Source organism: Gymnodraco acuticeps, unplaced genomic scaffold (genome assembly GCF_902827175.1).
Source record: "Gymnodraco acuticeps unplaced genomic scaffold, fGymAcu1.1, whole genome shotgun sequence".
NCBI lineage: Eukaryota > Metazoa > Chordata > Actinopteri > Perciformes > Bathydraconidae > Gymnodraco > Gymnodraco acuticeps.
In genome coordinates this window covers 1,618,619-1,645,530 of record NW_022990558.1, presented here as the reverse complement: position 1 = coordinate 1,645,530, position 26,912 = coordinate 1,618,619, and the positions used below count along the sequence as shown (strand labels likewise).

General features: G+C 41.0%; 1 protein-coding gene across 7 annotated transcripts in view; it reads left to right on the top strand.

The window, feature by feature from the left end:
• The window catches only part of baiap2b (BAR/IMD domain containing adaptor protein 2b), a 97,895-nt gene that overhangs the window by 17,239 nt on the left and 53,744 nt on the right, over positions 1-26,912 (top strand). For 5 of the 7 annotated variants that reach the window (XM_034227517.1, XM_034227516.1, XM_034227521.1 and 2 more), the window contains exons 2-3: positions 13,051-13,126; positions 16,827-16,913. In XM_034227517.1, the coding sequence (XP_034083408.1) occupies positions 13,051-13,126; positions 16,827-16,913 (163 nt within the window). The remainder of the gene's footprint in view (positions 1-13,050; positions 13,127-16,826; positions 16,914-26,912) is intronic. The other 2 variants (XM_034227519.1, XM_034227518.1) reach the window with 1 other exon arrangement.

Genomic DNA, 26,912 nt, shown 5'->3' with positions numbered 1-26,912 from the left:
GCTGCCCGCCTCCGGCGTCTATAGAAAAGAGATCAACTCAGTGTGCGGAGTTTAAATCTCTCAAGTCATATTACAGGATAAAGGAAATACAGTTTAAACTGCAGTATGCAGAGAAGACACCGACATGTCGCACTTATCATTCATATCACATCATCAATCTGATCAACGATCATATAATATCATAATGTATCATATATTTCCTTATCTGAGTCAGCTTCTCCAGCCGTATCTGCTCGTGCAACACTCACAGTGTCACATACTGTATGCAGAAGTATTATTTTAAGCAACACATTAAGTTGACAAAATACTCGAGTCAAATGTAATTAAAGTCAGATCCACTCGTGTCTTAGACGGGGCAGTGATATCATAAAACTGTTGTACGCTTTCAAACACTCGGTAGTTTATTTATTTTTTAACCAGTTGTTCTGTATTCTCCTTGCAGCAACTCTGTGGCTTGTATCCTGGATTATATGTTTAACTCATGGATGTTTAAAGCTCATATTTGTCTAATATTAGTTTACTTTTCATTAATGAAGTATGATGTTGCGCTGTCAGTACACTTGTCCCTGTTTGTGATTGGTCAAATGTAGCTAACCCCGCCCCTTTCACGTGAATGCGCTCTCAGCCGGACAGAGAATCCCTGGCTTGATTTACCGAGTTGATAACCAGCGTCGTAGGACCGCTTAGCGAGATCTCGTTTGTTAGGGTTAGTTAAGATAACTCAAACATATCCAGGGTCTGTTGAACTGGCTTCGTAGTACAGTTTACTGGTGGCTGCATAGCAGCGCTAATGTCAAAGACACAAACATTATACATTATATTTTTATTTTACCAGGATGCAGTGACAAAAATATTAGGGAAGGCTTAACCTTCCCTAGCCTACAGTACCCGCCGCCCCTGGGAAGCTGCCATCCTTAACCAGTGTGCCTTGCTCGTGATTGACCAGTGTTTGTGCTGCCACGCACACAATGTTTCAAAAGTGGTTTCGATGTTGCCCTTTATTTGTGTATGTATTTGCGATAAGTGTGCGTCTTTGCGCAATGCTGTTGGCCTTGCTGTTTGATATATATTGTGCCGCAGGCCCGCAGCACATGACGGTTTTGTGTGCCCTCCCATGAAAATCATATGCCCTCCCTTTTAGATTTGTTCTGGCGCCAGGTCTGTGGTGGGGGTCAGCACAAAGGTCAGGAAAACCCAAACTTGAAAGGGAGACAACGGATGACCAAGAAACTAGTGACTTGCTCATTTCATTTGTGGATCTGTGAAGAACATGATAGCAGCTGCACTACTGGTGTTTTGTATGCCAGCAATTGAGGGTGGACAAGTTTACTACCACTTAGGTTTCAAATAATTGTGTTAATTACTTATTATAAAGCATTTGAACATTCTTTTGTGTCACATGTTCATTATTAAGTTGATGTATAACTGTATAGTATCTTAATTATTTAAAATATAAGTTGACTAAAAATGACAACCGTATTTTCAGTTTTGGCAACCATAAGCTGATGCCTGGTTGCCAGCCTGGCAACCACTTTTAAAAGTTAGCGTTGAGCCCTGCTCAAATACACAGTGGGCCAAAATATAGAAATGGGTACTAGTCGAGGGCCGGACTGGTTCAATGTTTATTGCAGAACTTATTGACATGAACTTATTGCACATATTCAACCTGGAATTAACAAAGCTTAAATTATTGCCTATAAAAACAACATTAAACATTAAATAATCACTTGTATTAATTTCTTATGGCTCTATCTGCAGCTTTTCCGGAGTAATTTCTTATGATTACATTTTCCCACAGGCCAACAACAGCTTCAACAAAACTATTCCCCTCAAAGAGAAAATGCCTGTTGTCGTGAGAGAGAAAGTGCAGAAGGAAACATCCATTGGAACTATGTTTCCTGCTGTGATGCTAGTTCAAGCAGATACTTGGCATCTCATCTTGGTTCATCAATGTTTGAGGTCAGGCTCTGAGCTGAGGAACTCCTCAGGATTGAGTGAAGGTGTGCGTGCAATATACCGGCGGGCCAGATCTAATAGTAATTAAAAATTATCCTGCGGGCCGAAATGAAATCCACCACGGGCCTGATTTGACCCCCTGGCCTTGAGTTTGACACGTGTGATTTAGATGGTCTGCAAAGGCTACAACCCTCCTTCCAGAGGTGCTGCAGCACAGGCAGTATGAGAGAAGAGCTTTTTGAACATTAAAGCATGTAAACACGTCACAGTAGAGACACAACATACAAATATGTACCTACGCATTAGCATAATATGACATTTAAATGTGAAACTGCAATTGAAAAATATGTTGTGCCAAAAATCTAAATCAAATCCTGATCTCAGTATTGATCAAAAATAATTCAGATTTATCATTTTTGCCATAATGTGCAGCCCTAGTTTACATTGTAACCAAACTACCCAGGACTATTATAAGCAGAGTATTTGTTCAGAACACTACCCATGTTGTTTTGATTGAAAACGTCATGTGGTGACAATAAATTGCTTCTGTGCTGTGTGTTAGTGTGAGTGATGACAGTTTATACACCAGCTGACACCTGTACACGGTGCGGTGGCAGATTATTGAGAGAGGTGTCATACTGTATGCTTGCGCACACACACACACACACATATGATCACACACCGTAAAACTTGATGACAAGGGGTCACCTTGACTAGTGAGTGGTAGCCAAACACACCCCAGTGCACCGTTTCCAGGACGACCAACCAGATGAAATGACCTTTCTGTGTGTGTTTGCATGTTTGCTTATAATCTGGGTAACCTTCATATCCTGACCAGTTCACACACATCTAATGGCAGGTGACGGAGAGTAGACTTTACTTATCAACCCTGAACCTGTTGACTCAGTGAACTTCACATGATGTCACCTCCTGCAGATTCAGCATCCAATCCTCTGCACTAAGAGGAGGAAGTAACCTTCGTTTTAGTCATGTGACAGGGAAGTTAAAGAGAGAGATGGCGAGCTTAATTCAGTTTGGACTTAGTTGGAGTTGCATTTATCCTGAAATTGTAATTCGTAATCATTATAATGTAATCTCTGCAGCAATGATGTGTCTGTTTATGTGTGTCGTTATTATTTCTTCTTGCTAGAATGTGTGGAGAAATCATAAGTAAAAGGAAATACAAACTTACAAACAATGCCATTTGCTTTTGGAAACATTTAGTGTAATCCAAAATATCCATCAACATTCTTGATGTACTGTACGGACTAGAAAATGAACTGGTGTAGATCTGCGGTAGTATGAGGAAAATAAACCTTGGAAGGAACTCAAGTACTTGACTTCCATTTTGACCAAACACAGAGGGTGTTTCTCAATGTCGAGTAAAGCTGCTCCAGAGCCACTATTTCAAGCATACTACGTCATCGAGTGCCGCCGAAGGACTGTTCCAATGTCCAGCATACTTGGAATTCTACCGAGCCCGGCGTATTTCGTTTGGAGAAATTTCGAGGCTGCACATGTGTAGACTCCGCGGTCTTAAAATCCCCACAATGCTTTGTACACGGACCAATTTCCCCAAATCTGTGGCAGAAAATGTGAGGCGGGGCCTCTCATATGAAGCACATCTGCACACTTACTAGCCTGTTCCACTCTTTGTTTTCCAAATGCCAGGAAGTATTCTTGCCTCGCTGCTGAAGCAAGTGACTCGGAAGCAAGCGTCCTCGACATTGAGAAACACCCTGAATCTCAAAAAGATGTTCTCTCTGTTGTGATTTACAGTATTGTGATGGACAACAGTATATTGTCTTGTTCTCATATCTTGGCACTATTGCATAGTACATAAAAAGCCTCTCAATTCAATTCAAAACCTTTATTTATCCAGGTAAAATCCCATTGAGATCAATGATCTCTTTTTCAAGGGAGACCTGCAGCAGTAGGTTCCACAAGAAGACATAAACAACAGAACAACAAAAGGACAACTGAAACTGTGAGTTTAAAAAAGGCCGTAACACTGATTTTAGATTGACGGTTATCATTATGTTTAAAGGACAAATGTGTTTTCTAGTGCTGTCAACTGATTTAAAAAAAGTTAATTGGCAATTCCTGCAGATTCCACTACTTTCTTTGCCTTTTCGCTGGCTTTATTCGTGGTAAACATCAGCACTTTTAAACTTGGTAATGGGATTCCTTTGCGTACGTTTTTTAAAGAGTTCAGTTTTTGCAGATTAATCGCAAGCTGTAATGTTGACAGCCCTTGTTTTTTTATTTTATTATGCCTGTCTCCACCTGATCTCGCTCTCGCTCTCGCTCTCGCTCTCGCTCTCGCTCTCGCTCTCGCTCTCGCTCTCGCTCTCGCTCTCGCTCTCGCTCTCGCTCTGGCTCTGGCTCTCGCTCTGGCTCTCGCTCTCGCTCTGCTCTCGCTCTCGCTCTCTCTCGCTCTCGCTCTCTCTCTCGCTCTCGCTCTCTCTCTCTCTCTCTCTCGCTCTCTCTCTCTCGCTCGCTCTCTCTCTCGCTCTCTCTCTCTCGCTCTCTCTCTCTCTCTCTTGCTCTCTCGCTCTCTCGCTCTCTCGCTCTTCTCTCCTCTCTCTCTCTCTCTCTCTCTCTCTTTGTTGGGTTGCCAGGTCCATTTTTGGTGGTGGGTCAGTTTAGCGGTGAGCAGCGCAGCATGCTGTAATGGAGCCACATGGCTGGCTCCCCTTTACAGCAATTTACGCCCCAACATGATACAAACCTGCTGCTGTGTATGTAGGCTCTGACTCACTCCTCACACTCTCCTGCTGCCAACACACACACATACACATACACTCACTCACTCACTCACTCACTCACTCACTCCCCTAAACATTCATGGCAGAGCCTGCTAGGTCACAATGTTCTTAATACTGCTTGTTTTTCCCTTTGTTGTCTCGAGTGTGTAGCTGTGAGTGTAGTGGAAGTAATTACTGCTTTGTACAAGGCACGAAACAAATGGAGATGAGAAATAACAAAGTATATTTATCTCCAGTTTATCAGATTGAAGTATTTAACGCTGTGAGGTGGTTTGTATTCATCACACTTTATATGTTAAGTTTGATATATTCAGCCCTGATTAAAAGATACCATTTTGGTTTTACCAGATATAATACAGAAAGAGATTTGACAAATACTTGAAGTGTTTACCCAAGCAGCCAGTTTCAAATGTGTGAGTCACTGTATTCTTTGTTGTATGAATACACTTGTCATAATCACCTTTTTATTGTTACATTATATTGCATTAATGTTCCACATCAGTCATCTGTCAGGAGACGGGTGGTCCATGGCTGCCATGTTGCTCTGATGGATGTTTTATCCTTGATGTTGAGGGGTAGCTACTAGCTTTTCAATATCCCTCTCCTCATTTACAAGCATTTACATTAGCCGTAGTTTAGTGGTATGGCCGCAGTGGTTACTATAGTCAAATATCACTGTGATTCAGCTGTGTTATTGGGTGTTAATCACTCTGAAATACAGGAAAAACAAGAGGGTACAATTCGAAAACACTCAACATATTCCTTACTGTGCTATTTGTAGTGTTACATGACTTGGAAACGTTGATCTTGAATTCAGCGGCTTCAGAGAAAATACAAATAGATTTACTACCTGACTTTCAAGCTTGAATCTTATGACTTGGAGTTTGAGACTAAGCGGAAGAATCGTGGCTGTTTAGAATATTCAAGAACCGAGCATGTTCAGGAGAAACATCCAATCAGTACGAAGCAATTATAGCTAATGAGTCAGATTCTGGGATGTTCTGAAATGCATTTTCTTTAGGACTTGGAACATGTTGTTTTTAAGATATGATGTTGTAACACGTCTTTGCCAGAAAACAGACCGATGTGGTGGGAATAATGATATTTCTAAACCAGGCAAAGACCATTTTAGGTGTATGGTTGTTAAACTGATGCTACATGGCAGCCAGACCTGCCTGCCAGCACAGTGCACTTTGAACAACTACACACACTCAAAGCACAACTCAAACACATTCGTATTTGAACACAAATGCACACAAGGATTTTGTCACACTCTGATGCTTCCAGGTGGAACATCTGCCTCACCAATCAACCACAACATCCTTTGTGTGTGTGTGTGGTGTGTGTGTGGTGTGTGTGTGTGTGTGTGTGTTGTGTGTGTGTGTGTGTGTGTGTGTGGGTGTGTGTGTGTGTGTGTGTGTGTGTGTGTGTGTGTGTGTGTGTGTGTGTGTGTGTGTGTGTGTGTGTGTGTGTGTGTGTGTGTGTGTGTGTGTGTGTGTGTGTGTGTGTGTGTGTGTGTGTGTGGGTGTGTGTGTGTGTGTGTGTGTGTGTGTGTGTGTTGTTGTGGTGTGTGTGTGTGTGTGTGTGTGTGGTGTGTGTGTGTGTGGTGGTGTGTGTGTTGTTGTCGTGGTCTCGCTCCTTTGTACTCTGCATTTTGTGTTTGATTATGTTGTTTTGTTACTCAACTACGTGTGTCATACATCTTTCCCATTACTTGCAGATTCCAATATTAATAGAAAACATATACATTATTTTAGGTTAAAGGTGGGGTAGGTAAGTTTGAGAAACCGGCTCGAGATACACTTTTTGTTATATTCCATGGAATGCTCTTAACATCCCGATAGCAATGAATATCTGAAGTGCTTTGACAGAAAATCCATAAAAAATGTCATCTGTGGAAGCCGTGGCGCTGTAAAAAGCACGACCAATCATCTGAGCCGGCCCGGCTAAAGTAACTGGATGGCCTACCTGCCCGTCAGCCTTCCATCTGTGCACAAACTTATCTCGTGCCCTCATTGGTCATGTGTGCGTTCGTCAGAGGTCGCGTTAACCGAATATTTTCCGTCTATGACTGATTTTTTTTAACAATGACGGAAAAATCTGAAAGCAGTCCGTCATTTTGACGGATTTGAACAAACTCGGAACAGCGCCAAAGTTTCCCCGCAGCGAGGTTCCGGTGTTAAGCATGCCTGCCAAAAAGGAAATGATACCGTTTCCAAACCCAACTTTGCCCTACAAATCATTGAAATGTCTGAGTTTTGGCTTTACGCTGTGCGCACTCCCGCGAGGTGCAGTGGGCATGCATAACACGACGCTAACAGTTCACAAGCGTGCGCCCCGCCCCCCATTGACAGTTCACGACTGTGCTCTCCCCCTCCACACCCCCGTTGACAGTTCACGACCGTGCTCTCCCCAAGAGTGTACAGGCCGACGGGTAATACTGAATTTTGACGGACATTTTACGATCCTGTCCGTCAGTGAAAAAGTCTAGCGCAACCTCTGCCGTTCGTGTGTGTTGGAGGAGGGGCTCTGTAAGGAAGTGGCTGTGTATTTTCTAATTCTAGTGCACTCGAGCTGGTTTCCAAAATTACCCACCCCACCTTTAATCTACACATCAGTCATTCAAATTCAAATATCCCCATTTTTTTACCAGTTGCAACATTACAGTGATGCCACATTAAAGCAACAATTATTAGTGATACTATATTTTCATATTTTGGATTCTAAAAGTATATTTTGATGCTTATACAAGTTCCCATCGGCGAAAACATGTGGGTTTGCTGTCCTGGCTCCAAGATGGTGGAATGAGCTCCCCATTGACATCAGGACGGCAGATAGCTTGCACATCTTCCGGCGCAGACTGAAAACTCATCTCTTTCGACTCCACTTCGAGCGTTAGAACTATTAACGAAGCACTTTTATACTAATAAAGGACTGGCTTACCTAAAGCCAGTTGAGTAGCACTTGAAATGTTTAGCTCTATGAAACCTGATGTACTTATATGATTCTGTTTTCTTCAAGGTTGTATTTTGTTGGTCGAATGCACTTATTGTAAGTCGCTTTGGATAAAAGCGTCAGCTAAATGCAATGTAATGTAATGTAATGTTATACTTTTGAGTTGGCTTTTGAATGCAGGACTTCTAATTTAGTATTTGTACCTTTGTAGTATTGCCACCGTTACTAAAGTAATTATCTGATTACTTCTTCTACCACTGCTTATTCTCTAATATGAATACAGTAATGTGTTGTCTTTAAGATGCCAACCATGATTCATGTTATCTTTCAGTCGTGCTTAACAAAACTATTTTCTCTTCATTGAGAAATGTTGAAACCATCTTGTTTTCACACTTCTCCTTCAGAAAGGTTCATCCCACCGCTGTCAGGAGTCAGCTAATTATTTGTGTGATATTTCCATCTCCCCGTTAGATCAGTGATATGCTTCATGGTAGATTTCAAAGTGTTCAGTGATTAGCTCCGCTGTGGCTTTTACTCTGCTCCTGTCAGTCAGCCAGGACTCAAAAAGCTGCCCCTGTGAAACAGAAGCCGTATAAATAATTGACAAAACCAGTCAGTCATTATCTTTGGATAAATTAGACATAATTTATTCTTTTTTTTGTATTAAATGTTTATAAAAAGCTGAAAACAATGAACCATGTTGTTAGGCTGGCGTTTTCCATCCAGATAACATTGAGTTGTGTTGATCTAGGATGTTTATGAAAGCTTTTTCCCAACGCTCCAACGTGATAACACAATCCCTGTATTGTTATCAAGTTTGGGCATTTAATCGGTGAGGTGATTAGCCGTTCCATTAGAACACATGACCAAAGCACTCGGGCAAAATGTGACAAAGCGGGGTTTAGTAGGTAATCCTTTCCAATGCACTCTGTCAAATATGGTCTTTCATTCAGTGGAATGCTAATCAGCCTCAGTCCCTGGTGCTGAAGGAACAAGCTCAGCTGATTGAGAGTGGATTAAGCCAGGATGGGCCCACTAAATGATCCCTAAACTGTGTGAGCACGTTGTGAGGGGAGGAGAACTCATTCATTGTTTCATCATCACCATGTGAAGGGCAGCATTGACGTGATTGACATATTGTTTCGGTGTTGATGTGAAGAGTCTACTTGGGACATTATTTACCACTCTAACATAGTGTTTGGCCTTTGGAACCCACCTACGTTTCCGGTACTTCTGAATGAAGAGAATTTGGAAAAGTTCAAGAGCTTCAAAATTGCCACCATACTGGTATTCATTGCAGTGAACTGCTTTGTAAGGCTTGGTCAGTCAAAGTGCAGAGGCATGACATGAGAATGGTTATTTTTCCAAAAAGGCTGAAGACAGAAAACATGTGGGAACCACTGGGCTATGTGCAGATGTTTGTGCCAAGTATGCAGCTTTTAGAATAAATGTGTTGGGTTAGTGTTAGAGCTGCAGTATGCAGTATGGCTAGCCAATTGCAGCACCACCTGAAACAAAATCCATCCATCCATCTTCTCCCGCTTATGGTGGTCGGGTCGCGGAGGTAGCATTTCAGTTTGAAACAAAATGGTCTCCTTTATTCTTCTATGTGTGTGCAGATTAAGCAAAGGAGATATTTTGTTGGCTTGAACTTTGGACAGAGCTAGTTTTAGCCGGTCCACCCATTTTCATCCTTAATGCTAAGCTAAGCTAATCTTCTGCTGGCTCTTGCTTTTATATTCATGTGGTGTTATTGGGTTTGGTTCATAAAACACTGCAAGAAAGTGAATGAACATGTTTTCCAGCAATGTTGGACTGTGGGTTGGTCGGTCGTCCAAGTTTTTTCAAAGCCATGGTTAACACATGAATTGGATGAGATTGGCTTATTTTGTAAAGTTCTTATTGTGTTTTCCACTTCCTCTGACTGGTGTATCAGTGAAACTGTGTGTGTTTATCCACGTGTTTGAAAGTATTTGAACAACATAGTTTCAGAAGGAGAATTCGAGGCATGAAGCCAAACCTGTCCGACAGTGATTACATAACGCATTTCATCACTCAGTCAGTCCCAGGCACAAAACACTCTACACACACGACACTGAGACAATACGTACCTCTGTTGATTTAGACATGAGAACCGTGCCGCTCTCCATCTTCTAGAATTAATCTTTTGTTGATCGTCCCTTTCTTCCTGCCAAGCGTCTGGAGCGCTTCCACTCACTCGGTTTGTTCATCAGCCGATGCCTTACGTAACCCAAAATACACCCAGAGATGGGAGTGGGGCGAGAGGAAATCGGGGTATAAATAGGTTTGTTTGTCCCCAGAAATGCACAAAGAAACCCTGCTAACCTCTTTTTTTTCATTTTGTCGTGTTTGTGTGAGTTCTGCGGTAGAGCGATGATAGAAACTCTCCTTTGAGAATCCATAGCAGGGTGCTTTTGATCAGAAGTTCTATCAGTTTTTCATCAATAAATCAGCTTGGATCCAAACCAGTTTCCTCACATGATGTATTTATTATCAGCCCATATCCATGCAAGTCCCATTCCTCTACATTTCCTGTGTAAGTTTGTTTGTCACCTGTACCGTAAAGCTGTTCACTGGGCAGTCAGCCTATTTCTCCTGCACCTCTGCGTCGTCCTATCCTACTTCCTTCTTCCCTTTCTGAAGTTATGGTGAAGTGAATGTACCAAGGTGACTGTTGTGCGTCAGCCGGCGGGCATTAGCAGGCACCCCTCGTAGCGAGCAGCCATGAATAGATGTGTCTGTCAACCTTAAGTGTACCCTCGTATCGCCCCTGCCTTTCTAACCAGCTAAATCTCCTTACTTTTTTACTCCCATGCTGAAAAATATTCAACCGATAACAACCTATAAACACAGTGCTGCCTTTTATCTGAACTCCTGCTGAAAAAAGGCTACATTTCAGTAATTGCAACGTATTTGATCCTTCCCCTTCTCCTCAATCATCCCTCAATCTTATTGCCTTCTTACATGCTTAAAGGGCTACACACAGTATCGGAAAAAAATGATATTGCAATAGTTTTTCCTGCAATGTATTTCTATATAACAGGGTGTCCGCGGGGTCTTAAAAAGTATTAAAAGTTGATCAATTTAGCGAAAATCAAGGCTATTAAAAGTATTAAACGGCATTTTCCAAGGTATTACATTTTGTAGCTTGTTTTCAATAAGTATATAAATGGTCCAAAGAGGTTGTATTCTACTGAATGTAATCATTGCGTAGGTGTGTAGTGTGATTCTGTGTAGTTTATTTATGGCATCCCGTTGGATTTGACGTCATCTGAACAGGACATCGCACGCTCACTGCTTGATAGCGCGAAGGTCCGTTTTCGCCGGTTGTTGAAGCAACATCGTTATGGGGAAATGCAAGTGGTTCCAAATGGTTGGAAGATAAGGAGGAAGGACAATCAATACTGTATATGTGAGGTAAAGTGTGTCGCCAATGTAACCGGTTAAAACTCCAAGTGGCGATGAGGTCTTAAAATGTACGGAAAGGGTCTTAAAAAAGGTCTTAAAAGGTTTTACATTTGACTTCAGGATTCCTGCATATACTGTACCCTGTATAAGGAATTAGCCCTAGATCATGACAATGTTTTCCTCAACATCATCATTTACGTAGCCAAAAGACTCTGATGGTCTAAGACTAGCGGGGTCTGCTTTCGTTGTTTGATACATTTATCAAGAATGGTTGTGATTGGTGGTTAGCTATGCAAGCAGAGCGTTCATATAACAAGACACTCTCTGTATCTAAAAACCCTTGGATCACAATAAACGATGTTCTTTCAGAGGGACTCCTCCTTTATATTATTCATGGCAAAGTGTTTGTCTTTTAACAAGCATCAAAAACATTGTTTGATTTAGTTAATTCGCCCTGACACATGCACATCGCTATATCGTGGCTGAAACATGGGTGCTGCCGAAAACTTGCTATTTCAAAGTAAGTAAAGACCGTAAAAGTACGGGGTCTTGCCTGAGACGCCGCAGTAGTGAAAAGGCACCTTTGAGGGGGAGGTTGAGTAACTCCAGAGACAGTAAAACCTATTATATATATTTATTTGTGATGTTTCCTTCACTTGTTAACAAGGGTTCACGCTGCTTGTTGTGTTCGCTGCAGACACACTCCACTGCCTGTGTGCTGCTGACCCATGCTTTGTTATCCGTCATAAAAAAGGAGCGATTTCGATTTCGATGGTGCTTTGTGTGTTTCTGGGATAATTCCGTGCTGGTTGAGCCTTTTCTCCAAGTTTCCCTTTATCACCCACAACTGGATCAAACCAGAAGAAATGGCACATCTCATGTTGCTGACTGTTGAATCTGCACTTACCAAAAGACATTGAAACGCTTTGTTCACTGGTTTTCATTTTAGCTTCTGTTTTCACAGTAGAATATTTACTTATCATTTTTATTAGTGTAGCTAAAACCCAAAGAATCAAGTTAGACCATTTTGTTTCTGATCTAGTCAGAGACAATAAGAACATTACTTGTGCCTTTCCTGGCCAAAATAATTGCAATTGCGATATGATCCCGATACAAATATAATTATCTCTAAAACTCTTTAAATTGCACTAAAACATACTGGAATGGCTTTACCTTACATCTTGTTAAGAACAACATATACTTCTGGCGCCACACGTCTCTTTTAGTGCATATCATTTTTAGTAAAAAGCAATTCAAAAGTCTTAAATAAGGTAATCATTAGGTCCCACTGCAAAAAACATGTATAATGTTCTCACATGATAACTCAAGTATTTCTTAAAAAGGGGCTCTATTTTTTATTTAAGTAAGTCATCTGAAAATATTCAAGATTATTCCGATACTATAAATCTACCACAGTCAACTTACTGTGAGTTTTATCTATTTTTGTACAATAAATTCCCATATCTAACCCCACGTCTGTTGGATATGCTGGCTATATACCACCAGAACTTAGAGAGAACATCATATTTTATTTATAACTTAAAAAGCAATTAGCAGGAACAGTGAGCCGCAGTTCAGAGAGTGTTAGAGAGACGGAAGGAAACAGTGATGGATCCAGGTCTACTGCTGAGAGGAGGGCAGTCAGCAGCCAAAACCAGGGTCCATTTAAATAGAGACAGACCCCCCTCATCCACAAACACCACAACACTAATACACACAAGCCCTCCCAGTGACTTGTCCTCCATCGTCCCTTCCATGAGCTTGAAACGAATCCCTGCTGCACTCCTCTTGCTCCTGGTTGGCTCATCTGACTGTGTGTGTGTGTTCGTGCCCCAGTAAAGAGTGGCACTCCGTCATTCTAGCTCATATCAGTGTTTGTATCGGTATCTTTTCTGCCTTTTGACTAACCAAGCGTGCTGTTTTTTCTTTCCCCCCTTTCCAGTCCATCATGGAGCAGTTCAACCCCTGCTTACGGAACTTCATAGCCATGGGGAAGAGCTACGAGAAGGCGCTGACCAGTGAGTACACCAACCGTTTCTGGTTTTCTCTCCGTCTCCGTCCTTCTTTCATTCCTCCTGTCTGTCCCGTATAGTCCAGGCAGAGGGCCAGCCGACCCGACACTTGGTGCTGCTTTTATCCTCTTTGATGTCTCTTTAGTAGAGATGTGTGATGACGACACAGATATTCAGAAGTTTCTAGTATCTTTCTAGTGACTTCTGCATCAACCCATAATCCTTAACTTGACCAAATGCAGAAATTCCTATAATATGGGTCCAAAAAAATGACACTGGGGTTGATATCCTCAGATAGTACCTGTGTGATGATGTCCACATGTCTTCCTCCTTCCACCGGTTCGTTGGTGTTAAACGTCCGCCTCTACTGTACGTCCCTTGTCTTCTTTTTTTGGACAGGTTTGCATGGTTGTGTTTGTGTGTGTGAGAGCCACAGAAAAACTCAGGTGTTCTTTCAGCAGTGGCTCAAGGTTACAGAAAAAAAAACCCACTGGAAATGTCTTGGGGGAGCTAAGTGGAGCATAAGCCAATGGGGAAGTGGATCAGGAGGAGTTGCGAGAGTAACGGTACCCCCAGTGGGGCCGAGGAAACAAGAACAAGCCGGTATCGAGGACAAAGATGTAGTGGTGGAAGGAAAAGGTTGAGCGAAATATTCAACAACGTGAAGAGAAACTGATAAATGAGTAGCCTTTAGCAGCTTGTTCCTATTTACTGACTCTGATTGGAATCAGCAAAGATTAAGATATTTCATGCTCCCGGTTTTCGCTCAAGATAAGACAAGCCTCCAAGCATGTTGAGCTCATCTATCGATAACGAAGCTTCCTTCTGCAGGGAGGATCAGGATGGTATCGTACAGTGTTTTCAGTGGTGGTGCTCTGTGTTCTGTGTGCGGTGTGGAGCAGTGCAGGGCTCTCCCTCATGTGCTCGGAGGGGAAGACTCAGCAGTACACAAGACCAATAAAGGAGGCCTCACTCCAGTCTGATAGATAAGGCTATAAATAGAACTGCGATTCCCTCAGTGGGGATTACACTTCATCAATGCCAGGCAGCAGCACAGAGGCACAATATAGACTAGGGCAGAGTATCTACTGTCACTGGAGAAATGCCAGTTCAGCCTCTGGTTTTCACAAGACCTGGGGTTTTCATCCCTTGAGACTGTGGAAACAAGCAGTATTGAGGCAGTAAGTTGTTGTGGTTTGTTTTCTTTGTTTGAGTTGAAACTAATTGGGCCATAATTGTACTCGATGTGGGGAGTGTGGTTAAGGCTTTACTGGAATTCAGTCTTTATTCAAATCTGCATTTGCTGGCTGTGAAATATTGCAAACTCACCCGGGAGAAGTAAAGTGAGTCTAAGCACTGATTTGATAGTTATGAGGTCAGAAGATATCTAGTCTTGGTTAAAACTGCATTACATTTAACATAACCCATTTGATTTACTATGAGAGCGATCTAGATGCATGCAACTACATTTAAATGATTATATTTGTATCAAGGAGGACAACTAATGATAAAGGAAATTGTGGATAATCTGCCAACTTCTTCAACTAGTCTATTGATGATTTACAGTTACGTGTGTCAATTAGCTTGTTTGCTTGTTTGCTTGTAAAGCCCAACACCAACCCAAAAACTGTTTCACTGTTGAAACAACTGTTACATGTCATGTAATGAGTGCTATTTCCAGAACAGCTTTAATACTTTTAACACAGTTATAACCTAGATGTCTTTTGAACTGCAAAGCATCAAATCCATTCTGACTGGTAGGGATTGTGAGAGGATATGATATAACACTGTGGAAGAACCTCAGCTGACTTCTTTCTTGTTTTTGTTTCATTCACACTGACACTCTCCGCTCTGTATCGGCTTTATATCCCTGTTCTAATCCTCCTTACAGGCGGAACCCTTCCTTCCCTTTCTTCCTTTCTTCTCCTTCCTACCTCACTTTATCACGTCTCAACTGGCAGACAAGCTAAGAATCTCCTGAAGCGTACCCGGCCTCACCTGGCCTGCTCTCCTCCCGCTTGGGGATTTCTCCGACATCAATTAAATTAGTCGCGCTCACCCAGCCGTTTTAACCTCACTTCCATCCCTACTATTGCACTCTTTTATCCCAACTAGACTCACTAAAGCCAGGTTTAGGAGAAGCTAGACAGAGGTCTTGGCTCTTCTCTGTCATAGTTAACCCAGGAGGGATGGATCGCTGTGTAGGGATTTACTGGCTCTTTTTTTTTTACTGGTTTGGTCAAAGAATTGGAAGTTATATCAGAAGATGTCTCGTATTTGTCTGAAGATTTATTTTATTATGTTTACAGACTGAGCAGCCAGGCATTGTTTTCATTTCCAGAACAATAACTTGAATAGCAGTGGGCTTCTCTTATTGTCTCCATGGGCTCGTCATGAAGTAAACCTCAACTCAGAATAGACTTCCATTGTTTCCCATATGAATATATAAATGCATTGTCATTTTTCCCCCCACTCTGGGGGATTCTACATCAGTGTCCATCAGCAGCTCAAAGCACATCGACATGACGGCTCTGTAATAAACTCAGCCCTCATCCATATGTATCTCCCACTCGGACATGTTTCCTCCGTCACCGTGGCTGTCAGTCGCTGTGTGGCTAACCCCTGAGCTGCTTTATTTAACCGTGGCTGTTGGAAAGGCCTGAGTCACCGCTATGTCTCAGCCAGTGTCCCTGGCTTGTGTGACAATGCACTGCAGAGAATAATGGATGACATATAGAATTTGAATTGCAAAGTGCTTTCACAGCATGGCTGTGGAAGGTGTGTTACGACTGCTTACGTTTCAGAAGGTAGTTGTTAAGATGGTGCTGTTTAGGATTTTATAAGATTCAGTTCAACCAAATACCTGCAGTGTTATCTAGCCATGCACATAGTATTTGAATGTTTCAAAGAGCACAACACATCAGTAGGCATTTGAAATATTTAGAAATCTCAATATAGTATAACTATTTCTGTTCTATTCAGACCTAATACACTGGCTTTTAACGAGCTTTCAAACTCATGAATTTGTGACTCAAACTTGACTTTCTTTATTATATTTCATTGTATCACCCTTAACTTAATTTGACTGATCCCAAGATTAACTAGACAATGGCTTTTAGGGATGCGTTGCCCAGATTTGACCACAATGTCAAATGTCTTGTATGTGGCTCTTTTTTTAATTTTTTTAAAGAGGTAGTTTAACACTTTATATTAGATTCATTAGCCTTTGGATTGGCCAATTCCACATCATGGAATCAAAGTAAACTTATCCTTGTGATGGCAGCTTTTAAGATGAATTAGAACTTGAAACCGATTAAATGGCTATATATTACCATTATGACAAAGTACAAAAAATGTTTTGCTGCAATTAAAAGAAACTGATTGAAAGGGGTTGACCTCAAAGTGGTTGTTGTTGTTGCTCCAGACCGTTTTGAATGTTTTATAATTGGTTGTTCTTGGGATTAGTGTCTCCAGCTGTATCTCTGTTTCCTGTAGTTGCCTCCATAGAGCTTTTTCTTTTCCTGCCTGGTCTCCATTTCCGCCTGTCGCTCTTTTTTTCCCCATGCCCAACCTTACCTCTCTGTGGGGGGGGGGGGGGGGGGGGGGGGGGGGGGGGGGGGGCTTTAGGGGAGGGTTGCAGGAGCTGAAGAAGATACATTTCAACTCCGCCCCCTTGATCTGATGCCCAATGCTTCCATGTTTCCAGGTGTCACATTTGCTGCAAAGGGCTACTTCGACGCTCTGGTGCGGATGGGAGAGATGGCCAGCGAAAGTCAAGGCTCTAAGGATCTTGGTGAGTCCTAGTAGTGGCTGTAGCACCCCTGGTGGGGTAGAGGGGGGTTGCACAAGCAGATGGTGAATGGGATGGCTGGTGCTGTTGAGCAGAAGCAGCTGATGACCAACCTGAAACCGGACACACACACACACACACAGCGCCATGTTTCACATAACTCGATCATTACGATACTTTAAATGATAAAAATAGAATATTAATCAGCTTTTACTTTAACGTGGAGCTTATTCATACAACTAAGCATTTTCTAATTTAAGAGTAATTTATCCAGCATGTTTGTCACAGCATTCCCATTTGGTTAATCTCTTGTTTCCCTACCATTCAGGAAAGATAAAGGCTCGCAGTTATTTTCTTTTATATTCCAGCGCTGTGAGCCAATGATAAATTCACAAATGTGTCTGGCATAAAATATTCAAAACAAATCACATGCCAATTAGCTCTCGTTCCTTAAAAAAACGTTGATATATTTATAGTCTTCCAGTTCGTCAACAACATGTCGCTCAGACCTCACGCGGCGTGTTGCCTGGTTTCAGTTGGATCAGCCCTGGTTCTGCTCATTATAGGCTTATCTATAGTTATACATTGCATAGGCGGTAATGGAAAGCCCTTTTCTAGCAGATACACAGGTAGGAACATCTGTAGGAAGCAAGGCAGGTGTCTATATCATTGTCGCGCATTGTGCAAAGTCGAGTCAGTCATAGTCACACGGCGAGGAGTGTGTCGAGTCCGCGTTACCGCTGGATCACTGATTCCCTTTCGTTTTTTGATGGGACCTAAGATAGCAGACGTGAACATCTGAGAGTAAGGAATGAGGGAGAGATGGTGAAAGGATGGGAAAAGAGGGACATCTGACGGAGAGGGTATAAAAAGCTGCATTCATTATTCATGGGGAAACCTTTATGGGTGCTCCCTCACATTTATCCTCAAGCCTCATCATTTCATTATTCCTCCCTGTGTCTTTTTCAGTAAATACTTTAATTTCAATTAATAGAAGCTCGTTACTATCGCTTTTACGATCATCGATGTTTGAGAAATCTACTCTCTGCTTTAATACAGCAGTTCTGTTGAGGCCTATGACTCATGGTAAACACTCAATTATTCAAAACAACAAAAGAGTGTAAATACAAACCCTTTGTTTGTTTGTAGCCTTTATTTAACCAGGTGAAAGCCCCTTGAGATCAAAAGATCTATTTTTCAAGGGTGACCTGCAGCACATTAGTTACACATGTAACATAACAACAACAGAACAACAATAAGGATGACATACAACATAATGTACAGGGTACAGTTTACAAACTCTATTTACAGAGACAGGTACCATGAGTATCAAACAGCATGTCACCCAGCTGAGTTTTAAAATGATGCAGGGGAACCAAAGTGCTCAGTTTTAAACATGTTTGCAGACTGTTCCAATTTAGTGGAGCTGCACAACTAAAAGCTTTCTTCCCTAAGACAGTCCTAGCACTTGGCACATTGAATAAAACAACATCATGAGATCTCAGGCAATATGTACTTTCAATTCGTCGAGAGATCAGAGAGCAGATATAGAAAGGTAGTTTACCCAACATGGCTTTATAGATGAACATGTACTAATGACTTGAATAGCGAGGCTGTTATTTTTGTCTCTGAATATCTGTTAAGTAAAAACCACTTTGTGTTCTGGAGTTGTCTTCAACTATAAAACCTAAAGTGTTCTGGGACAATGTGTTGCATAAAGTGCTGTGTTTTACATGTAAGGCATTGATATGCTTTTTAAATGTCCCTGCATCACGAGGAAACGTTTGACTTGGTGTGTGAAGTTCCCAACAGGATATCTGTACATCCCCATTTCCATCAGCTTGGTTGCTTTGCTGTCATTCATTTCATGCTTTCTTCGTGCTTTTATAGTCTTCTACTTGTATATATATTGTGGTTGCCTGTTTCATGTTCTTTTGTTCAGTTCTCTTTCTGGAAGCCATGACTCAGAGAAATCAGCAGGGATCAGAGCTGGTCTGAGACTGAAAGGGGATTGTTCTGACAAAGCAGCCTATGTCATCACTTGTGTTAAGCCTCACAGCCTTTGTGCATTACCATAGGAATAGGCTTGTTACCAGGCGTAATGCAACGAGAGTAAATCATGTAGATTCTCCAATTGTAACTTTAGATTTAACATAGTCTGATTTTGTTTCCAGTATTTGTTTATTGTTAACATAATGTGATAGTGGGGCCTCCAACACACTCAAATCTAACACAAGAGCTTATTTCTGAAGCAATTTATTTAGCAGGAAAGACATTTTTCCTAGTGACTTAATAAATACGCCAAAATATATATTGTTTTAATTGTCAAAGCCATGTCAACTTGTTTTTACAAAATACTTCAATATTGCTCTTTTTACTGTGTTTGAAAGTTTGTAGAAAACTGCACAAATCAACCTGACCTGATCAACATATTTGTATGTTTCTTTCAATCGGTGCCTTTAGTGCTCATTTGTTGTATTTCAGCAGAATACTAAGAGAACACTAAAAGCAGCAAAACGGAGAATAGATAATTTTCCGTTTTTTATTGTTCTATTAAACAATGTAATGGCATGTTTTATCTCATGTCGTGATGAAAGCATCTATTTCCGCCTTTACTGACATATTTCTGAGAGGCAGGAATAATAATGGAAAGACAAACAGTAACACAGCTTAATTAAATACAGCTAAATAAACACCAAAGATAGATTGGTAGGAAGAGAGGAATGATAAGAGATATGTTCACTAACATTTCCCTCATTAGGCAGATTCATTGATCTATCATAAAGTAATCAGCCTTCCTGTTGATATATTCCAATGTGAGGTGGCAGTGGTATTATTTCTCAACCTATTTTTACGTAAGGAAACACATTGAGCACCATTGTTGTGGAATCAATTAATAGAAAAGAAAGCCTGCTAGCTAATTAATTAGCTGATAACAAGGATTGTGGTTCTGTGTGTGTATACAAGTATGTGTGTTGGTTTTCATTTCTTCAGCCAACTCATGTCTGTTACCGTGACCAGAGCTCAGACCACAGATAAAAGTGTGCGTGTGTGTGTGTTTGTCAGGGATAATCACTCGCACAGGGCTTTACCTCGCGCTTCATAATTGATGAGGACTGAAGGCAGATTTGTAAAATCGTCCAGCTTGTAATTGTTCATTTTAATTGGGTTTTGTTAGCGGGAAAGTGTGTGGGCTGCCGAGTGAACATGGTCGGACTTTAAACTGCTTGATCTCTCCGAGGTGGCGGAGCCGTTCTGCCAGAATCCCTCTGCCTGTACTCTCTGTAACAGTGTAATTAATTAGAGCTTCATGAAGATGAACAGCATTAGCACATGGACAGAGGATGTGGAACTGCATATGACAGAGCCAAGTCAGGAGAGAGAGGGAGCGCGAGAGCTGGGTTTGAGAAATTGAGCTCGATGGAGAAAGTGGAGAACATCATGTTCTTCAGGGAGGAGAGGCACTGGACTGTTTGATGAATTCATTGACTTCATTAGCATCACACAAATAGCCAGAACTAATGGATAACTTCATTAACTGGAGAGAAGTTTAAAAACTGTCCTGAAGAAACAAGCACCTATTAAGTAAGGCCGTGTATTGGCTAGACTCTGGCAATATGATACAGATTAATTGAAGGGGCCCTATTTTGCTTTTTGGGATTATCCCTTTCCTGTAGTGTGTTCTATAGGTTTTGGTGCATGTAAATGGTCTGCAAAGGCTAAAATCTCAAAGTTCCCTCCCCTTCCTGAAACGCCTCTATTGGACTCCTTTGTTTACTTTTGTAACATCACTAACACTCACGCTTAAATTGGCTAGAAAATGGGCATAATAGGGCCCCTTTAATAATCAATATTGTTTTTGGCAGTTGATACAGTAGGACACAAAATAATATCCAAAATGTATAGTAATTTTCTTACACAACGATTTAAAGTCATCTATTATGTATTCCAAAACATTTGCAATAGAATAATGTCACGAAAAATCCTTCTGCTGGAAGACAAGCTGACAATTTGAAAGAATATAATGCATTTTGTTTATTTATTAACAGATTAAGAAATCATTTAGAAATCAAATTGCATACTAAAACAGTCAACATGTGGAGGTTTTAACGGCATTAAGGGGTGTGTCAACCTGCCGTAACTTTTTATTTGAACGATCAGTCTATGCATACATGTTGTTTGGGTATTGTTTGAATTTCTTGATTTACAATCTTCCTATATGTAGGAATATGCGTTTCTGACCATTAACCAGTTTGGTTCTGCTGGTTTACATTTCTTTCATAGAGTTTGAGGTCCTAGCTTAAGGAGACACTGTGGCATAGGGATAGGATACATTTAAAAATAATTTGAGGTCTACCGAAGAGTTGGAATTTTCTTTTTTTACAATCCTATACAAATGGGCACAATAGGAGCGAGGTCCCGAAGTGGACCATTTTCCGTGTGTCATTCCCATTGTCTCCCCCTTGCACTGGTCTTGATTTAAATTCAAACTCTTGTATTAATACCTAACTGCAATGTTTCATACGAACATGGCAACTGCAAACAATGTTTTTATACACAGATGTTCATTGTGCACCCCGGAAGCTTCTGGTGTGTGTGATGCTGCGTGTCATTTTCACAGGAACACTGATAATTTGGTGTGTCACTTTAGAAACAGTAGCAGAGGCAGGGGAACATTTTAATAGTAGATTTCAGCTCCTGACACACACACATGTGCGCACACGCCAATACACATCATGTAAACTGTACAGCCACACAAGTACACACCCTCACATGTCAGTGTAGGCTGTGCTCGAACTGAGTAATTGGGACTTAAAAATAACTGTACATGATTATTATCCACTTTTGAAGCCCAAAATAAACCGGCACACATCTTTTGTAGATTCACTTATTTCTGGAGAGCGGTGTTGTTTATCACTCAGCACAGGAAGAGGAAATGATGCTTCTCTGTTTTCATTCGGTTATTCTTAATTTAGCCGCCGCCCGGAGAGACGAGATACTACACCACTGCAGTGTTGGAGTGACATCTAACTCATCCTCTCCTCTTACACTACCACGCTCTGTGTCTCTGAACGCCCCCTCATTGATGTGGGAGCTCAGGCAGCCTTGGGAGAACACGCAGACTCTGCACTCGTTTCTAAAAATAGATGAAATAAATCGACCAGAGCCACTTCCAAAGGAGGAGGAGAGAAGGAGTGTGATGCTTTCCATCCGCAGCCCAAAAATGGCTCGTTGGTGATGTCAGTACGGATGAAAACGTTGTCGTCTTTCTTCCGTATACTAAATATGGACACGGTATGAGGAATACAAAAATGGAAGGAAGCTCCTGCAGTTCCGGTTCCCCTCTCTGACCATATAAAGGCTCTGCCTTTCAGATGCAAATATCAGCAGAGGTGCTATTCACACAGGTCTGCGCTCTGGCACATAATTCAGCTAAGTGTCCTTTTTGGCTTAGGTTTATATAATCTGTAGAGGTCACTGATTTTGTTTTAGAAAATTCTGCAGTTGAGGCGTTTTTATTGCGTTTCACCCATACATTCTTCAAAAAAGGAAGTCTGGACCATGTTACTATCAGTCAATGTGCTTGATTGAAACATCAAATGATATTATTTGTCATTCCAAGTCATTTACTAGGATTTAAAAAAAAAAAAAAAAAAAAAAAAAAGGATCCAATAAAAGTTAAGTTTTTACAAGTAAGCTTTTGACACCATATTTGGGAATATTTAACCCATACTAATGTGATATGTAGACCCTTTAGGTATAAATAATCTGATATTATTATTATTATTATTAATATCTGAAAAAAATGAGGAAACTTTAACATTCTTTCCCAATATACACCATGAAATTAATTACTGCCCTAGACATTTCCTGCTTAGTGTGATCATGAGGAAATTAATATAGTGTATCCACATATTTCTGGATCTCATTAGATTTTCCTTCCATCTCTCTTTAATTCTCATAATTCTCTCACATGTTCCCATTGCCGAGGGCGGGACACGCTTTAGCATAACATTCATCTCATTAAAACAATTTAAGGTTAATTCACATATCCAAATTTGAGGTCTAGAGAACAATTCCACTTTGGTTAATTAATTCATAGGAACACGCTTTAGAAGAGTGTGTAGGCCTTCAAGGCACATTCCTCCACTCCATCACACACACTGAGAGAGGATAGCAGGCTTTCACAAAAGGGAACAAGGCTCAGCTACAACGTGGATATCACTGACTCCATTAGACAACAGCTGGGGAGGATTTAATTATGTTTGGTCAAAACTGACAAATGTTCCTTCCCGTTGTTTAATATTCATCAGCAGTGTAATGTTTTCCTCATTTGTCTCTCCAATAATTATATTTTGTCTGCACAGCTGGATGGCAGCAGGAGAAATATGACTACTTCCTCCTAGAAGCAGAGGTAAAGAAAAGAGAAGATGAAAGCAATAATAGACTCATAAACAAGATTAGGAAAGAACTCTGAGATGTTATATTGCCTCACAACTCTAAGGGACATTCGTCAACAGTATTCGCTATTGTTTCTCCTCCAACTGCGTGTTTTTTGAAATCTCACGTTGATTAGTTTGAGGAAAAGCTGGTGACCTCGTTGTGACCCCTCGTTTTTCTGAGCCAACACAGGCTATATTTCCCTCGAGCTTCAACCCCAATCTGAATTCAGCCAGCGTTCAGTCTGCGTAGTCCATGCGCATTATCCTACAGGGGACATTTTCAGCTTTTTTCGATACTTTAAAGGATGAATTGTCAAAAAAAGTTATAAACACACTCCCACACAACAAAGTCAGACCTAAGGAACATTACTTAAAGTGGACCTATCATGCTATATTTGAATAATATATTGTAGGGCCATACCTATATAAAACTTGTCTGTGAAGTTTTTTTTCAAATACCAAACAGATCATGCATTTTAGCCATGCCTCATTTTGCTCTATTTGTTCTTTTTTAGCCCTGAATCTGTGAGTAGTCTTCTTCGCTGCTTTTGTGGCAGACTACAGCACCACCTACAGGCCTGGCATATGTACTACAGCGTCTCCAGCGCTTTCGAAAGGCAATGGCCGTGGCTGTCTCCTCCTGATAGGTAGAGAGTTGGCCATATAGGCGAAGCTCCTCGTTTCTGACGTCAGAGATATTTCAAATCTGGATCAGTCTGTATCAGATCCGTTGCTGCCCCGTTTTTAGAGATTTGGGTATGGAGGAAAAGAGAGTGTTGTGCTTTCTGACACTTAATGGGTTCCCTGACACACCGGGGACACATATTCATGTATAAAAGACGTACAAAAGTGCATTTTGCATGATAGGTCCCCTTTAAAGTGGACCTATCATGCTATTTTTAGGCAATAGCATAGGCCTCAGATATATAAACATATATAAAAAACATGTGAAGTTTTTTGCTCAAAAATACCAAACAGATCACCCATTCTAGCCATGTCTCATATCCAGGGATGCACATAACCTTTTTGCCTTGGTTCTCAAAGGAGCACCTGGAGATGTTGCTTGGTGCTCATCCTTAAAATGAAATAAACCGTAACTTTTGAGGGGGTCTTTATTTGCCTGACACACGGCACTGAACACACATGCAGAGGTGAACACAGAACACACATGCAGAGGTGAACACAGACACATTAGCACGAGCAGTAATCCTACAAGCTGTCATCACTACCGTCCTGACTGTTCTCCTCACTGTCTTCCTCTCTGTCAGACATGGTAGCTGATGATGTAGGCCTACTTCTTCCTCTCTGGTTGAGTCTGCGATTAGCTGCTTGCATCCACAAGTCAACAGCTGGGTTTGGGTTGAAAGTCTCTGTTGTCATCTTAGACAAGTGGATGTAATCAAATAAGTATGTGAACATAACCAATAACCTACCATAGCCAATAACAAATGAATGTAACTTATTTTATTTGTGTCGTTCATTCATATCTTATTTTACCTTAACATTTATTTATTTATGCATTTTTTTTTATCTCCAGTTTTAAAGGATATGTTTGGTTACTGTCCTATAGTATACATTGGAATGATTTCAAACCTGTTTATCCCAATAATTATAAAGGAGTGCCTTGGAAATATGTGTTTACATAGATTGTGACCAAACCGTTTCAACTTAGACTAAAGTGAACTATCTAAACCCTCAGAGTCCTTTACCTCACTGAGCTGTAGTTATCAGCCTCTCAGTCTGACTGGAGAGGACTCTCCCTCCACATTATTGTAGAAACAGCTTCTTCTTATATCCGTTAGAGCAGCTAGCAACAGATGCTAATAACAACAGCGCCGGTACCGGTGCGCCCTCCCTCTCTCCCTCACTCACTCGCATTTTGGCTGTGAGCTGCGGGCGCCAGATAAGCCAACATCCCCCATTTTCACCACTTACAGCGCCCATCGTACAGGGCAAATGAAAAGTGTGTTACATTTACTTAATTATGAATATTGTTACATCAAGGCCGAAAATTAGGATAAGCCCCAATGGTAAAAAATGCTCTCTCACACACACACACACACACACACACACATGTGAAACGCTGAGTTCAGTATTGAATTAATTTGCTTTTCAGTTAAAAAAGGAAGGCCTTCCTGTCACATGAAGGAAAATCAGGACATTCTGATGTAGAGTTTCAAAATAAAAGATCTTTGAAATCTCTATTATATATATATATATATATATATATATATGAACAACCAAAACTCTCCAGTATCAAAGACTTATTTCACTCCAGGGTGAATGACGCTATCACCCTGGAGTGAAATAAGTCTTTGATAGTGGAGGGTTTTTGTTTTATTCTTATCTAAAAACAGAGGGATGACAGCTCATATAATAGAGATTTCAAAGGTCTTTTATTTTGAAACTCTACACCAGAATGCCCTGATTTTCTCTGAGTGGGGTGTCCTGCTATCACCCTGAAGTGAAATAAGTCTTTGATGATTGACAGTTTTGTATTTATTCTTATCTAAAAACAGAAGGCCCATATGAGATTTCAAAAGTATTTTATTTTTAAACTCCTTAAGTTTTACATTCACTCAGTTATAATGTGGTAGTTATACGTAGTTTGTTTTAATTATTATTGATCACATTATATAGTACATATTTCTTAATTTAATCTCCAGTATATATGAATATGTTTGGTATATTTGTTATTGACCGAGTAAGCTCTTTTATTTTGAAGGCAGTTTTTCCAGGCCTCTACCGTAATGCATAGGATATTCGCGCACCGCAATATAACGTGCGGGCGGCTGGCTGGCTTGACCGCAGTAGAATAAAAGTGTATACATTCGATTAAGAAATGCTTTCATTCTTCAATATGGAAGAAAAAGTTAAAAAAACCTCAACGCAGTTAACACAATAAGATGTCATACATCGGAAATGACTAACATTTATCATCTTTCCTCTTTGTCTCTTATCTACAATTCTCCATTATAATGCTTTTGTGCTTTTTTAATCTTTATTTATTTTTTCCCCTCAACACCACTAAATCAATTGCAGAGCAAAGCAGTGTTGTGCTTGATATCGGGGTGCACAGTCTCTCCCTACAAGGGGAGCTGTAGTGGGCTGTTGCCCGCCGCAGGACGGGAAGAGGGGCGATAGCTGACCGTCCAGTGTGTTCCCACTTGCAGCTCCAACAGTCGTTTGCGGCCCGGTTGTGGCCACGTTCGATAGCGTTCGAATAGTCTCAGCCAGTGGCGGCGCTAGGGGGTGGCTACTTGAGCTCAAGCCCCGGATGTTTCACTTAAAAAAAAAAAAAAATAATAATGTTTTATTTTTATTTTTTAAACGTCTCGGGAGTAATGTGCAGTACCGGAATCCACCAGAGAGGCATCCGCTGCGGGACATTAGCCTGCGTACTGCGTAGCCTGCCCTGAAGTAGGAGTGATCCTTCCTAGTGCCTGACGAGTTTTAAGCTAATAGCCTATACAGTTATGGATATTAGAAAGTTATTGTCATTGAAGCAGGCGCCACAAGCTGCAGCAACAGCAGTATCAGCAGCTGACAACAATGTCAT